At 49.1% G+C, this 14,843-nt stretch overlaps 7 protein-coding genes across 7 annotated transcripts; 1 reads left to right on the top strand and 6 right to left on the bottom strand.

Annotated features, from left to right (window-relative positions):
• Nucleotides 1-726: 726 nt before the first annotated feature.
• LTR84_006120 (uncharacterized protein) lies at nt 727-1,389 on the bottom strand (the record flags this gene model as incomplete). Its single annotated transcript, XM_064849683.1, has 1 exon — nt 727-1,389. The coding sequence occupies one exon, from the start codon at nt 1,387-1,389 to the stop codon at nt 727-729; it is 663 nt and encodes a 220-aa protein (XP_064703438.1).
• Nucleotides 1,390-2,635: 1,246 nt separating this feature from the next.
• Nucleotides 2,636-4,312, bottom strand: TEF1 (translation elongation factor EF-1 alpha; the record flags this gene model as incomplete). The annotated part of the gene is made up of 4 exons (XM_064849682.1): nt 2,636-3,877; nt 4,028-4,086; nt 4,149-4,216; nt 4,308-4,312. 4 exons carry the CDS (start codon nt 4,310-4,312, stop codon nt 2,636-2,638), a joined length of 1,374 nt encoding a protein of 457 aa, XP_064703437.1.
• Nucleotides 4,313-5,185: 873 nt separating this feature from the next.
• LTR84_006118 (uncharacterized protein) lies at nt 5,186-5,693 on the bottom strand (the record flags this gene model as incomplete). The annotated part of the gene is made up of 4 exons (XM_064849681.1): nt 5,186-5,221; nt 5,271-5,371; nt 5,429-5,632; nt 5,681-5,693. The coding sequence occupies 4 exons, from the start codon at nt 5,691-5,693 to the stop codon at nt 5,186-5,188; spliced, it is 354 nt and encodes a 117-aa protein (XP_064703436.1).
• Nucleotides 5,694-6,206: 513 nt separating this feature from the next.
• On the top strand, nt 6,207-6,845 carry LTR84_006117 (uncharacterized protein; the record flags this gene model as incomplete). The annotated part of the gene is made up of 3 exons (XM_064849680.1): nt 6,207-6,221; nt 6,272-6,410; nt 6,502-6,845. The coding sequence occupies 3 exons, from the start codon at nt 6,207-6,209 to the stop codon at nt 6,843-6,845; spliced, it is 498 nt and encodes a 165-aa protein (XP_064703435.1).
• Nucleotides 6,846-8,022: 1,177 nt separating this feature from the next.
• Nucleotides 8,023-9,741, bottom strand: LTR84_006116 (uncharacterized protein; the record flags this gene model as incomplete). The annotated part of the gene is made up of 5 exons (XM_064849679.1): nt 8,023-8,195; nt 8,257-8,941; nt 8,999-9,109; nt 9,191-9,616; nt 9,685-9,741. The coding sequence occupies 5 exons, from the start codon at nt 9,739-9,741 to the stop codon at nt 8,023-8,025; spliced, it is 1,452 nt and encodes a 483-aa protein (XP_064703434.1).
• A 471-nt stretch (nt 9,742-10,212) lies between these two features.
• LTR84_006115 (uncharacterized protein) lies at nt 10,213-12,377 on the bottom strand (the record flags this gene model as incomplete). The annotated part of the gene is made up of 2 exons (XM_064849678.1): nt 10,213-12,239; nt 12,290-12,377. 2 exons carry the CDS (start codon nt 12,375-12,377, stop codon nt 10,213-10,215), a joined length of 2,115 nt encoding a protein of 704 aa, XP_064703433.1.
• Nucleotides 12,378-13,538: 1,161 nt separating this feature from the next.
• LTR84_006114 (uncharacterized protein) lies at nt 13,539-14,735 on the bottom strand (the record flags this gene model as incomplete). The annotated part of the gene is made up of 3 exons (XM_064849677.1): nt 13,539-13,607; nt 13,700-14,223; nt 14,276-14,735. The coding sequence occupies 3 exons, from the start codon at nt 14,733-14,735 to the stop codon at nt 13,539-13,541; spliced, it is 1,053 nt and encodes a 350-aa protein (XP_064703432.1).
• Between the last annotated feature and the right edge of the window lie 108 nt (nt 14,736-14,843).

Raw genomic sequence — 14,843 nt, 5'->3', positions numbered from 1 at the left:
CCCAAAGTGACGAAATAAATGATGGGCTTTCACCCCGCTAAATCTCTGGTTATGATTTAGTTAAGGCTCGGAAAATATATGCGAATACCAACACATCCCCGTGCTCTTACCTACCTAGGTAGTTACCGTAAGTATCTAACTAGTGAAGTAAGTTACTTCCTCAGATGCCGCTTCTGGGGACTGCGGCTACTTCACAGGAGCTGCTAACCCCTTCAAGGGTTGATCCTCATTGAACTCTGTTCAAGTTCAATGTTCTTCTTGGTCGCTGCAGCGGCAGACCAACGCCCGGCTTTGTGACAATATAATTACCCCTGACCCGGGTTACCAGGTACAGCCTTGTCAGAACTGACGTGCCCCATCGTGAAGATACTGCAAGAACAATGATTCGGAATATAGAGCGGTTGGTTTTGATGCTTTCATTGCGATCGCCAGTTCGCGCACCTTGGAACTAAGTATGCGAAGCTGAAGGCTAGCTAACTTCAGAAAGCACCGGAGGGCCAGAGTGACCGACTCCTTAGGGAACTGAATGATCATTCATAAACTGGACCTATGCTGACCACGAGCCTGCCATAATGCGATTCTGGTACGCCATCGCTCCAGTCTAGTAAACCCAGGACGCCCAGCAACTTCGTCTCCTGATCAGTACCACTAATGGGAGAAAACATGAAGGAAAGAAGATGAAGATGACAGATGCCATGTCCTCCATTCCTCCACTACGCCACCAGACTAGGGACAGGTAATGAACTGCCAGATCAACTCGCTGTTGGAAGACTTGGTAATGCCAACCTCGACAGACACAGTTGCAGCAAATTTATTCTTGTCGCTGATGACAGTCATGGTGCCTGGAGTGGTAGTATTGATTTCGGAAAACCCGGGCAATTCCACAGTGCTCAATGTGATCTTGATATCGCGATCGCCGACACCTCCAATGCTGACAGTTTGTCCGGGACATGTGAAGATCAGATTGACGTCGCTGTTGCCCTTGTTGTCGGCGCCCACAAGAAGGTCGCGAACGGCAGTGCAGGCAGGGGAGGCTGTACCAGCATCTTTCACATTGATGTTGACAGGGAATTGTCTGCCGCAGGCGATTCCTTTGATGTCTGGGTCGATGTTGAAGCGAAGTGCGGTCGCCAACAATGAGACAGTGGTATTCTCATTGATCGAGATGGTTTCTGAGAGAGGACTAAGAGGAGCAATCGGGATTGCAAAGGAGAGTGCCGAGAAAAAGAGTACCAAAGCAAGCATGATGGCCATTGCGACTTTGCGTTTCTGGTGTGGATTTGATTGGATGTTTGCGACGTACTTGTCCTCTCTGTCGAAAAGATTCTGGTCTTTCTGCAAGAAATTGAAAGATTTTGGTGGATAGTTCTGAGCAAAAATTGGGAACATTGGACAAGAGAAAGGGCAGTCTTTTAAAGGGAGGCAGTTCAAAACGCTCCTGCCTGTGCCAAACGTGAATGCTGAGATTCTGGAATTTGTGACAATTGGAAGCGTGAATGAACGTACAAAAAGGGGAGATGACTTGAATGATCAGTGAAAGTGGCATCGTAGAAGCATCACGGAACAAGGGAAATTCACGGCCTCCCAGCTAACGACTGTACATCGTGAAGATCAGGGAACAAACCGAAAGCTTTGAAACGACGTCTTTGTTCCGTGAGCTCTCTCGCAATCCAAGTCAATTGCGGTGTTGGCCGTTAGAACAGGCGGCGACCAGCTGTGCACCAAAGCCAGTAGAACACCTCCAAACTCCCACCTAACTGCAGAGAACAATCGTACGAGTGCATATTTAGTAGACTTACTTAGGTAGCTAGGCATTTAGCCTCTCCAGTATGTTGTGCTGGTAACAGATAGCAATTATAGGTGCAGACAGCGCAGTACTGTACTCGTTCCTGATACCGTGTTCGACCATCAATTTACCTGGTCGTTCTAGTACTGTCCAAAATACTAGGCGCATTCCCTAGGGAGACGTCCATTCTTGACACGATCAAGGACTCACGACACCACAGGCATGTGTAGATCAGTTAGACTTAGCTATTTGGTGCCTTTCGAATTGACGTGGGCGTGCTCCCGGGAAGCAACCGAGTGCTCAATCCCCGTAAGCTCTGGATACAGAAACTTGCACAATTTCCATCTTAATCATTTCAGCACTTCCATCTTGGAGGTAGGCATACAGCCCGATAGGATCGAGGTCGCCACCCTAGCTAATCAACTGGTAGTGGCAGGTTGGAAAAACTTCCAAGGTAATTTACTTCATGGATCTAGAAATGAATGGTGTGTTGGCGAAGGAGAAGTACCTATTGTTGAAGGAGGGAAAGTGCGAGTCACGTTGATGAAGTGTGGTTGGGGAAGGTGCGCGTGTTGTCCGGTGCGCCACGAGCAGGACGCGTATTTCACTCCCTCCCCCACACTTTTCCACCCTCTGCTTACCACCAACACGTTACGACCGGTTATAGAAGAGTTGAGGTTTCATATCATGCATTGATTATCATATGATTGCGAGCTATGAGAGCTAGCTCACAACAGCATGAAAACTATCTAGCTACCATTGTTCTTTTGTCACAAGCGACACCACCAGAAATCCATGGCCGCAGCCCCCGAATCGAGTACAGAGGTACGTGATTAGAATTGAAAGAATTTACTTCTTCTTGGCAGCACTCTTGGTGACCTTGCCTCCTTTGCCATCAGACTTAGCAACAGACTTGATGACACCGACAGCGACGGTCTGTCTCATGTCACGGACGGCGAAACGACCAAGAGGAGGATAGTCGGTGAAAGCCTCAACGCACATGGGCTTGCTGGGAACCATCTTGACGATAGCGGCATCACCGGACTTGACGAACTTGGGGTTGTTCTCAATGGACTTGCCGGTACGACGATCGATCTTCTCAAGGAGCTCAGAGAACTTGCAAGCAATGTGGGCAGTGTGGCAATCCAAGACTGGGGCGTAACCAGCACCAATTTGACCGGGGTGGTTGAGGACAATGACCTGGGCGTTGAAAGAATCGGCACCCTTGGCGGGGTCGTTCTTGGAGTCGGAGGCAACGTTTCCACGACGAACTTCCTTGACGGAGACGTTCTTCACGTTGAAACCAACATTGTCACCGGGAACACCCTCAGCGAGCTGTTCGTGGTGCATTTCGACGGACTTGACTTCAGTGGTGACGTTGGCGGGAGCAAAGGTGACGACCATACCGGCCTTGATGATACCAGTCTCAACACGACCGACGGGCACCGTTCCAATACCAGAGATCTTGTACACATCCTGGAGAGGAAGACGAAGGGGCTTGTCAGTGGGTCGCGAAGGAGGGTCGATGGCATCAATGGCTTCGAGAAGAGTCTTTCCGGTAGCCTTGCTGGCCTTGGACTCCTTCTCCCATCCCTTATACCAGGGGCAGTTGGTGGAAACATCGATCATGTTGTCACCGTTGAAGCCGGAGATGGGGACGAAAGGAACGGACTTGGGGTTGTATCCGACCTTCTTGATGAAGTTGGATGTCTCCTTGATGATTTCGTTGAAACGATCCTCAGACCACTTGGTGGTGTCCATCTTGTTGATGGCGACAATGAGCTGTCGGACACCGAGGGTGAAGGCAAGAAGAGCGTGCTCACGAGTCTGGCCATCCTTGGAGATACCAGCTTCGAATTCACCAGTACCGGCGGCAATGATGAGAATGGCGCAATCAGCCTGGGAAGTACCAGTAATCATGTTCTTGATGAAATCACGATGGCCGGGGGCGTCGATGACGGTGACCATGTACTTGGGGGTCTCGAACTTCCAGAGAGCGATATCAATGGTGATACCACGTTCACGTTCGGCCTTCAGTTTGTCCAAAACCCAGGCATACTTGAATGAACCCTTGCCCAACTCAGCGGCTTCCTGTTTGTGGCTCAGGTCAGTATACATCCATTTCGGGAAGTGATACGTAACATCACGTGAGACGCATAACCCCTCCCCCACCAAAATTTTGGCAGGAGCGGCTCAATGGGCAACAGAGGAATGAAATGAGCAACAATGGAGGCGACATACCTTCTCGAACTTCTCGATGGTTCGCTTGTCGATACCACCGCACTTGTAGATCAAGTGGCCTGATTATCGTGTGAGTTATTGGGCACTTTCTCGCTTCTCTTTCAGATCGAAAATTTCTTACCAGTGGTGGTGGACTTGCCGGAGTCGACATGGCCGATGACGACGACGTTGATATGAGTCTTTTCCTTACTAGAGGATGAGGGACATGTCAGCGATGATCATTGATATCAAATTGAGATCTTGGAGGAGAAAATGGGCTCGAAGCGCAGGAAAAACTCACCCCATGTTGACGGTGATGAAAGTGTAGGATTTGAGTTCCTGTAGTTCTGTGGCAGATACTAGAAGAAATCGGATGAATGCTCAGATACCACGGCTTGCGTAGAGGTGCTGAGATGAGATTAGTATTGATGAGATGGAAAAAGTGTATGGGGGCGGAGAGAGACTCACTGAGCGACGAGGAGGAGAGTAACAAGTTGGCAGCAGTGTGTGAAAGATTTTAAAGGCTGAGATTGAGGACAGGTCTTGGCAACGAGGAGGGTCTTTTTCAGTGTGACTCAAGTAGTATGACAGTGACTTATTTTTTAATCAGGCAGTAAATTCGGAGTTTAGCTGTGAATCATACTGGCAGTGGTTGGCAGGCCACTATCATCCCTCCTTCGCGGCCCAAATTCAAAATGACCCCACCATGGCCAGTGCTACGCCACCTTTTTGCCGCCTACACGTTCATCCCACCGGTCATGATTCCTTTCTTCCCACTTGATCCCTGCGACTCACACTCGAAGCTTCAAAGAGCATGTGCTGCCGCCAAGTCATGCAATAGGCACCTAAACCCATCGGGCCTGCGTTTCTTTCCATTGGAGACCAACCGATCCGCCAATTGGGTTGTGCTGTTGATGACTCGCCGCGTTGATCTTTTCAAGATGAATTTTTGTTCCTCCGTGGATAAGACCGGCGTGGCAAGTGTCGCTGCGTTGTCCACTTGTAGCAGTACTTTTGGTAGAAAAGAACGATATTGTTCTGTTTCTAGATCTGTTATGATCGTAGACCCACAAAGTGAGACCTTCCCTCGTACTATGGCAGACATCTTGCAAATAAAAAGTGGGATTTGCCCCTCTTTTAGAGGTGGGTTGAAGTGTATATCCTTGTGCAACAGAATATTCAGTATTCTCTCCATTGCTTGCCGCATTTGACACACTGCTTTAGATCAGTTTCTGTACTTGTGAAACCCTAGAGATGGAAATACCTTGAAGAACGATGTAGGAGGCTCGTCCGCACTTCTCGTCTGGAGTTGATAGAAGTATGCCTGCTTCGAATTACACTCCTCGTTCATACAGCCTCCCGGAACTGTTCTCGGCCATCAGTATATGATCAACTTCACTACTATATTCAATCGGTACTGACCCTCGTTGATCGGTAAATCTGATTGCTCTTCACCCATAATGTCGTCTTGATGTTTCTTCTTCATATATGTGCGTTCATAATATGGTTTATCCAGTTTGAACTGATAAGGGCAAGTCCGACAGGTGAAAGCATTCAGACCTTGCGGGTTTTGCGCATCTCCTTCGGATCTCTGGATCGTGAGACAGTTACAGCAGTATGGGCAAACTGTGCAATTTGTAAGTTGGTGTATCGCTTCAGTGGGAGCATGCTTACATGTCGGAGGCATCTTGTACCGTGATCAAGTACCACAAATGGCACGGTGCTCGGACTTGTCGCTGTTCTACAAGATCAAGTTATTGCATGCATCTCGCAATGCGCGTAGGGAAAAGTTTGTGCAAACATTGCAAACAATCCAAAACTCTAAAACTGACCTTGGCATGTTTTTGACGCGGCTGTGGCTTCGTTCAAGATCCAGTTTGGGGCTGAGGGGTGAATTCACCGCGAACGCTCTGCCTGCCCGCCCTCCACCAAATTTGGGCCGAAACGAATACTCCTTTAAACCACACAAGACTGATTGCTATCTCGTTGAATTTCATCGCAAGTAGTCATATTGCCTACGATATACTCTAGTCAACTCCTGGTGTGGAAATCTGGTCTTGTCCGCAGTTGCGAACTGGCTTGATCTGCTGCACACCTTAGAATCTGCCCTACATCCTCCGCGCAGGCCGCTCGTCTGACAGCATAGTTCTGGACTCCTTGACATCTCAGTCTCTGAAGCGGTATTGTCTCTACAGCCACTATGGCTGACGCCGATGTCAGTATACCCTTTGCTAAACTGTCCGCCAACTAACATCATCCCTACAGGGTGCCTCCCCGAAAGAGCACATCCTCGAAGCATGCCGGCGGGACAATGTCGAACTGTTCCATGAAGTAGTGGGAGGTCTCAAAGACAAGAGCAAGGAGCAGATAGCCGAGTTCTTCAATAATGCCACAGACACAATGGGTAACCATCTACTTCACGTTTGTGCAAGTTATGGATCATGTAAGGCACACTGTGAGGGTGAGTTCAGACGCTGCAACTGACCAGCATACAGACGATGTTATGGACGAACTCCTCAACGTCGAATTTCTCGAATGTGACCCTCTGACAAGACGGGATAAGGAGACACCAATACACGTCGCTGTCAAATATGCCAATGAACGAGAGGTTGATCTTGGCGAGGCTATGGCTAAGATGCTGATCGATGCTGGTGGCGATCCTAGAGTCAAAGATGGCCATGGAAGAAAACCCGCGGAAATTTGCACTCCGAGGACCGAACAGTTACGGAGCATTCTCATAAAAGAGGAATATGTACTCAATGAGGGTTTGAAGAACGCCGATGTGTCCCATGAAGATGATGACAACGGCGGCGCGAACTCAGCTTCCGACTCTGAATGATTGCCTAGGACTGCACTGTAATTTAGCGACATCCGAATCGAAGGCTCGCTGCCTACATTCCTGACCTTTGTGTATCTAGATCAAAAGCCGAAAAGTCTTCAACTATGGTCTATGGGCACCATTTCCAACGCGACTTGACTGACTCCAGTTACCGCTTGCTGTGGGGAAGAGAGCCTGACACATCATGGAGGGATAAATGTTTGAGAAGAAGATTTTCCTTGGCCTGGCAAAGGAATGACGTTGCTGCACCAAGAGAAGAGCTCTTTCATATATGGCTACGCATTATGAGAATCTTAATGCGGAATCTCTTTCAAACGCTGCAATGTTGCAGCCCCATGGAGGCAATGATGAATTTCATGACACTCAATGACCAGAGCCTTTCACCTTTTCAAGTCACAGCTTATCCTGGTGCTTTGCCTCTATCATCCCAGACAAAATGAGACATACAGCGATGAAGCTTCCTGAATCATCGATCGAGCCTAATACCATATGATAAAGCACTTCGGTAGCCGCGTACAACCAGATCGGTTCTGTTCGAATGGAAATGAACCTCGAGTGGCTGCCATGCCCAGTCCACTTGATGTCTATAATTGACAAAACTGTTTGTCAGATACCAGAGATGCGGCAAATCCTTAATATTCTGGAGGCATTCAACTGGACCAAGTGATTATGCCAGAACGAAACGATATAACGGTAGTTGACGCTCTAATCCAAAAGAGGTAGCGATCTATTCACTCTCTCCGAGTGAAATATTGGTCCGATGGACCTGTAGTTGAGCAGCAAGCTACGATAATTCCACAGCACTCCTATTAGCTTATATATTTGACACGTATCCATTGTCCATTGGTTATGAAGCATCACCATGCCTAGAGCCAAGAATCTCTACCAGGTTGTAAATAGCAGGGATGTTCCGGGGCGGAAACATGGTACTACAGGGAGACAATTCAGGAACAGAGCGAACTGTTCAGTATGTGCCGAAATGATCAACCGGTTTGACCCCAGAGCGATTACGCCGTTGCCACTTCGGAAATTGAGGAGGGATGAGCTTGTCTTGGGTGTCATGTGCGGAAGGCTGTGGCAGTCAGGGATTAAAGCACGTCTCGGGAGAAATGTGGCTATAGTTCGTGCTGTTAAGTGTCTACGCATCTGGGTGCATCAAGTACACAATCAACAACTCTTATTTCTTGGTCAGCTCGACCTTTCCACCTCGTGGCTTCGCCGTGAAGAAATCCAGTCTTTCCATGCACTTCTCGTCAGCGCTTTGGGCCATCACAACATCTGGACATTCTCGAAAGAAAGTCTGAACTGCAAACAATAGCTCCAGTCGAGCCAAGTGTTGTCCTACACATGCTAACACGAGATATCAGTTCGAAACCTTAACGGAGTGATTTCTCAGAAACCTGTGACTTACATCTCATGCTACCACCAAACACAACAAAATGATCTTTCATTTCCGCGGTAGCGTTCTCCCACCGTTCTGGGATGAATTCTTCGGGATTGGGAAAAGCAATGGGATCTCGCTGAATGGTGAGAGCTTGTGTAGATACCACACATCTCCCAGGCAATTGAAACCCGCCCAGCATGGCACCTTTGTCGGGAACCTTCCGAGGTAGACTGGAAGGTGCAGGGGGATACAATCTCAGTCCCTCATCAACCACCCAATTGAGATACGCTTTTCCCTCCAGCTCATCCCAGCTGGGACTTGCGGAACAGGTGGCAAGCTCTTCTTCTAGCCTTTTCTTGACCTTAGGATGGCGCAGTACCGCATAGATGATGTAAACAATGCCCGCGACAGTGGTATCGCTGCCCGCGACAATATCTCCGATAGCCTCGTTCGCAACCACGCTATCCACCAACGGTGCCTCAGATCCGTCTTCAGGAACCATCTTCGAGAAGAGCGTATGCGAGCCGCCCTTTGCGGAATTCTTGGTCGCCGCGACGGCTCGATAGCCTTCTTCAAGCATACGTGCCAGTATTTTCTTCAAGTTTCCTATACCTGGGACCGAGAAGTACCTGACAAAGAACCACAGGTTGAATTCGACTCCGAGTCCGGTAAGCATCATGATTTTCTCGAGGTCGTGGGTCAAGGTGATATCCTGCAATCTCGTGAATGAAAGGACCTTGTATCAGCGATTCTCATCCTCGATACTTACTACTTCGGTCCTCAACAAACCAAACGACTCTCCAAACGCAACCACGCCGATGAGGTCAGTAGCCATGTAGGTAAACCATTTCCAAATATCGGCTTGACCAAGATTGTGAATCTGGAGACAGAGTCATTTTCAATGTACCTTCACTCGCAATGGGAGACCAAGGTTGCCTGCAGGTCATGAGAACGGACTTACATCTCGCTTAATCTTCGCGACCGCAACCTCCGTATACTCTCTAACTTGAGGCTCCCACGCCTTCAGCGCCAATCTGCTTCCGGACCGATGATAAAGCTTTCTCCTCTCGGCCGCTGTCTTTGGATTCTGGACCTGAAACAAGCACATATCATCGTCACTAGTCTTCGTGGGGTGCGTGTTGGGATACCAGTCGGCTTTCAGGTATCCGGTCCCAGATCTGTGGATTATCTTCACAGCTTTGATGTCGGAGACATCTACTTCATTTGGCGCAATGCGGACGACATGGCCATACTTCTGGTGCAGACTGTGGATGTAGTCGGCCCGGTGTCCTGTGCAGATGGCGTACTTGAGCGGTAGTCTGCTGAATCGGTTGAGAAACGGGCCTGGCACGTGTCGCAGATCGGGGTGGAATGCGATATTCAGCCACTATAGCATCCATTAGACTCTCCTACGATTGGAGGCTCAACTCCAAGTTGGTAGAACTCGTTACATACCCTGTAAAAAACGACTACGACAATGACACCGATGAGGGCTGAGTATGGCCATGCCATTTGATCCCGTGTTTGTCGTTTAAGAAACAACAGCTCAGGTACTATGTGCAAACAATGAATAATAGAAAACCCAAAGAGCAAAGAGCTCGGACACCAACAGAAACATCCTCAAGTGAAAGATGGATTTACATATCTGTGCTGGGTGGTTGGTAGGCCTTGTTCGGGTTCGGATTCGGGTCCTCGTCGGGGTCGCGGATTCATCGGTTGCCCGTGGTTAGCTCTTTTGCTCAACGGCTTTTACGAAGCTAGTACAATCCAACTCAAAGAGGCAAGAGTGCGTTGGAGTAATTAATCTGCGGGTTTAAAGATACTTGAAACTGCATTGCGCCGTCTCGTAGCCTTGAGTTTGCCATGGGAACAGCACACCGAGAAATATGAGTGATGTTTCCTCGCAGTAAGACCGTCCTGGCCTATGTTCTGTACCAATAAAGTTCACCCATTTTTCAGCAATGACAGGCTTCAACAGTAGACTCAGTTGAACCTCGACTTATCCTGTCCGAGAGACAGCGGTCTGACCACAAGTCGCTCGATTTCATCCGGATTCTCTGCGTCGCTCGGCCCAGGGCCACGCCATGATTGTGATCTGGAGTGGGACTGCTGTTGCTGAGTGTTCTGAGGAGGCAACTCATTGATGGAAACACTTGTATATGCTGGCGATCCAACTGCCTTTCTGGGAATACTAGTTCCAAGAGAATGGAAGGGAAGAGGAGGTAGCCTCCAGCTGTTTTCCGCAGGTGTAAGGGCGAGTCCGGAATCAGGCGTGTATACCTGACGTCCAATGTCGTGTGAATAGCTGCCAGATTCCGATTGGGATCTGAAGGATTCGGGTCGTTGTCGGTGGTTCGATCCGAACGAGAAGCCATCTAGTGAATAAGGAGAGGGCCGCTGACGATCTCCAGGGGCTTGTGGGCTCATCCCATCGTCGAGTTGGCCGGGATTGTTACTATATCTCGCGTTTTCGAATTCACTACGCCTTCTCTCCGCACTTTGTTGCACACTCGATGCTATACTCATCATTCTTGCAGTAGTGGAGCGTTTGAGAGACGTCGGGCTGAACGCTGTGGGGCTAGAGTGGATGGTGCTAGTATTCTTATCTGGAGGACTCCCGAAGTTCAAGGGCGATGTTGAATCCTGTGTGCCGATGAAGCTGGAAGTCCTAGCTCCGTCTCTAACTTCTGCTGGGCCATGCTCTCGAATAACCTTCAACATCCACTCGAGTTTGCTTTGTGGAGTCTCCTCAAAGACCTTTCTATATCGCAGCGCGGCGAAAACATAGCTGCCTATGCCAAGTATGATAAGCAGCAAAGTCAGGATTGCGAGAGCCAGAAATGTGGTCGATAGTTGGACAATGGGTAACCTCACACTGAGTTGGCGAGAGACGGGAAATCCGTTCTGAGTGTCCTTTGTCGCGACCCAAACTTGATAAAACCTGGTAAGGTCCTGAGGCGTAATGACAGTGACGTTATCTCCCCTGATAGACTCGCGGATGAATTGCGCCTGGTAGTTCTGAACTAAGGCTCGGCCGACCAGCCATGGAGTGGCACCGTCTGGAAATGCGATATTGAGTTGTTTGGGATCCTGGTCGATTCGTTGGACCCTGCATTCGATTTTGGTGAAAGAAGCCGATTCGATTGGCCCTTCCCCGAAATAGCAAAAACTATCAGAGTCGCTTTGTATATTGACGTTATGCAGATGGACCGCAGCTAGGTCAATGTCCATTTGCCTTACAATACCTGTGTTCTCATCAACCAAAGATTCCTTCGCGGCACCTATGCCTAGAAGAACATCCTTATTGATCCCGTCCTCGTAATAGCCTGTCCACCATGCGCTGATGTTGTTTCTGTCGTACTTCTCGAGAGAGATGACAGCAGCAAGGCCTGGAATTTCGTCAGATATTGAAGTACAGTTCCCAACATCGTCAAGTGTGAGATGGCTCAGGTCCGTATTGCTGCACTCCAGAGTCCAGCTCGAATTCCATTCCTTTGGGTCGTAGATCCAATTAATGGAGGGGTCGGGCAAGTAGTCGAGAAGTTGGTTGTAGGGGAAGTTTGCGTTGTCCAGGCTAAAAGTCGTTTGATTCCAAATGACAGAAGCACCAAGGATGGAATCATGCCTCCTCCAAGTAATCTTCCCAGGCGTATTATGATGGCTGATGCGATGACCTAGCCGAGTTGAATATCTAGCTATAGGTCCGGATATCAATGCAGTGAAAGAGAGGAATACTACCAGAGATGCTTGTACCAGAATTTTCACATGTCTTCGACTGAATATCTTAGCCTTCAACAACCATATCACATCGATAGCTTCGCCAAATGTGCTGATACTCAACAACGCAGATGCTGGGACACTGGAGTATCTTGCACTGCTAGTCACACTTGATTGCCAACAAAACCGAGCACATGCAAAAACAGCAAGGACACTCAACCCAGTGACCACAACATTCAGTGCTGCCTGGACATTTTGAAGGCTCCATGGGCCTGGTAGGTTGATCCAGCTAGCTGTCATTTCCCAGAATTGGCTGACTGTGGTGCATTATCTAATGACAAACCCAGAGCTGCTGAGGTGTTTTGTGAAGACAATGATATGGCTTGCACCTCGAGAGATGTTAAAGCTCGACGTCTGGGAGGTCGACGCATTTTTGAGCTGAGGTCGGTTCACCTTCGACTGGAGTTTCGTACGATACGTCGTGTCCTCTATCGTTGGATGGCTGATATGGTGTGCTAAGACTGGACGCAATAACCACCCTGCGAAAAGGATGGCGCCACAAGGATGTGGTTGAGAATGGTTTGCTAGGTTTGGGCGCTTCTCAAAAGGTCAAGATTTAACGAAAGTAGTCTGAATTAGGCTGCTTCCAAGACTCTGATTCTGCAGCAGTCCAGACGTTGCTGAATGAGGTGAAAGATAGCTCGCAACTTTTGAGGGCCTCGAACAATTTAGCCACTGAGTTCTCGTGTTTGGTGAGGGTTTGACATTCGCGACAGCGACAACGTGTCTTGGCGGTTCATTCCCTGGTTAGAAGGGTGGTCTCGTAATCATCTGCGCTGGTCCAAGAGCTGAACCCCCCAGCATGGTTTTAGACTCTTGCTGCATGCGACGATAGCAACCTTTTCCGAAGAAACGATGAGCCATGATGCTGGGGTTAATTGCACAGTTTATTTGTTCGGATGGAAGAATTAGAAGCCTTCGGACTCCCTAGCATTCGGCTCGTCACCTCCCATGCTTGAAGATTGTATTTCTGCGTGATGAATATTCGGCCTGAAGCGTATTGTAAAAGGGACTTGCCTGAGCACTTGGGTGTGCATCCAGCGGCTTAGGCCTGTAGGAGGCGCAAATCTTCTTAGCCCCCACCTCAGATGTGCAAATCTTGCGGGTGGACAGCCAAGCCTGGAGGCTTGACTTCGTCCTTGTTAACGGCGCCTAAGAAGCCTAGACGGAAGTCACTTCCGGGCATCCCTATTTGTGTAATCAAACCAACGGCATTCGAGGACGTAAAACATTTATGAACTTAGCTGACTGCATCCTTTCATACGAGCACGAGCTCTCCAAGGAAATATTTGAAAGTGTTGCGAAGCGATGAGGAGGAGAATACCCGCATATTGAACAGCAGAAGAACGACTGAAATTCGACATCATCGTCGTGGCTTTGGCATTATTGACTGACAACTGAAAATGGTGGACTCGAGCACACTCCGTGCTTCAGAACCTTCTAATTCCGGGGGCAGCCCACAGAAGAGCAACAATGGTGTGGCGAGACCTACTTGGACGTGGAGAACCGCCTATTGAACACAACCTGGTGAGCTAATCTCCAAACCATCTCGTTCTTGAGATCGCTCCTGTCCTGGCCCCAGCATCTTCAATTCTCGCAGCCTGGAATGCAAATGGTGTCAGCTCCAATATCATGGAAATAAGTACAGAAACACTTAAGAGCTTTTGGGTACACAGATATATACGAAACGTACCCGAGAACCTGAAGTTGCTGCTTGCATAACCACCTGATCGTGAACAGCAGCCTCTCGACTACCAATCGGTGCTGACACGAACAATTGCCTGCCAGAGTCTTTATTCGTGATGTTATATGTCGTGTGTGTCTCTGAGTTGTGCCGGAAACCAGCAACTTGAGACTTCCTGCCTGTGGCGCTGCTCAAAGTCCTGTCAATACTGCTCCCACCACTGCCTCTGGCCGGACTCATTACCAACGAGGCAGCTTGCACACTGGCTGAAGTTGCATGTCTCAGGGCGCCGCTGGATATGGAGTCGCGAGGGTCAAAATGCTCTTCACGCTCGCCATAACACTCAGATGGCTCCACTTCGACGACTGTGTGGCCGTCATCTGAAGTGTAATATCTCGTCGTTGTGCTTGACAGTGTGCTGCGACGAGAAATCGGCGGGACCTGTTCGGGCCCTTCATCATCGTCTGATGATGCATATTCTTCGCTCACGGGAGTTCGCCCTGCAAAAGCTTCACTGTCTTTTAGAAGCTGCACTCTAAAAATGGTGGGAGACAAAATTTACGAAACAGATCGATGACTACTTACTGACGGTACTAGCTCTGCTGACGACGGACCTATTTGCACTGCCCCTAACTGAACCATTCGTTGAAAGATATTCAGATCCAGCTCGCTCTCGTCTTGCTCTTGCGTTCTCGTCCTCTAGGAATAGACTCGTGCTGCCACTCCCAAGACGTCTGTCTTCTCGAGTACCCTCCTCACCAGGCCGCCCAGAGTACATTGCGGCGGCGATCTTTTGGGCCTGCGCTGCGTGCTCGCTGCCTACTGGTAGATGGCAGACGAATTGAGCATTTCGCTTTTGATCTTTGCTTGCGTATGTGACCGAGTTAGGTCCCATTGGAGAGCGAGTGATAGTACGTGGTGAAATGTCATCTCGTCGAACGAGGACATTAGCTTGCCGGTTACCCCCACTGGAGGTATGAGAATGTTGATGGGGTGCTGGCGGACGCTCGTCGCGGGCAGTGATCCATTTGAAAATCGCGGTCATGATTATTATTAAGGGTCGATAGGTGTTCACACAGACCGAAGAAGGGGCGGTGACAAGTTGATTTCGTGATGGAATTCGAAAACAAAGAAAGATGCAAGAAGGCTGAGA

Source organism: Exophiala bonariae, assembly GCF_035927105.1.
Source record: "Exophiala bonariae strain CCFEE 5792 chromosome Unknown scaffold_23, whole genome shotgun sequence".
NCBI lineage: Eukaryota > Fungi > Ascomycota > Eurotiomycetes > Chaetothyriales > Herpotrichiellaceae > Exophiala > Exophiala bonariae.
Note: the sequence above shows the minus strand (reverse complement) of the source record. Positions and strands in the feature narration are given on the sequence as shown.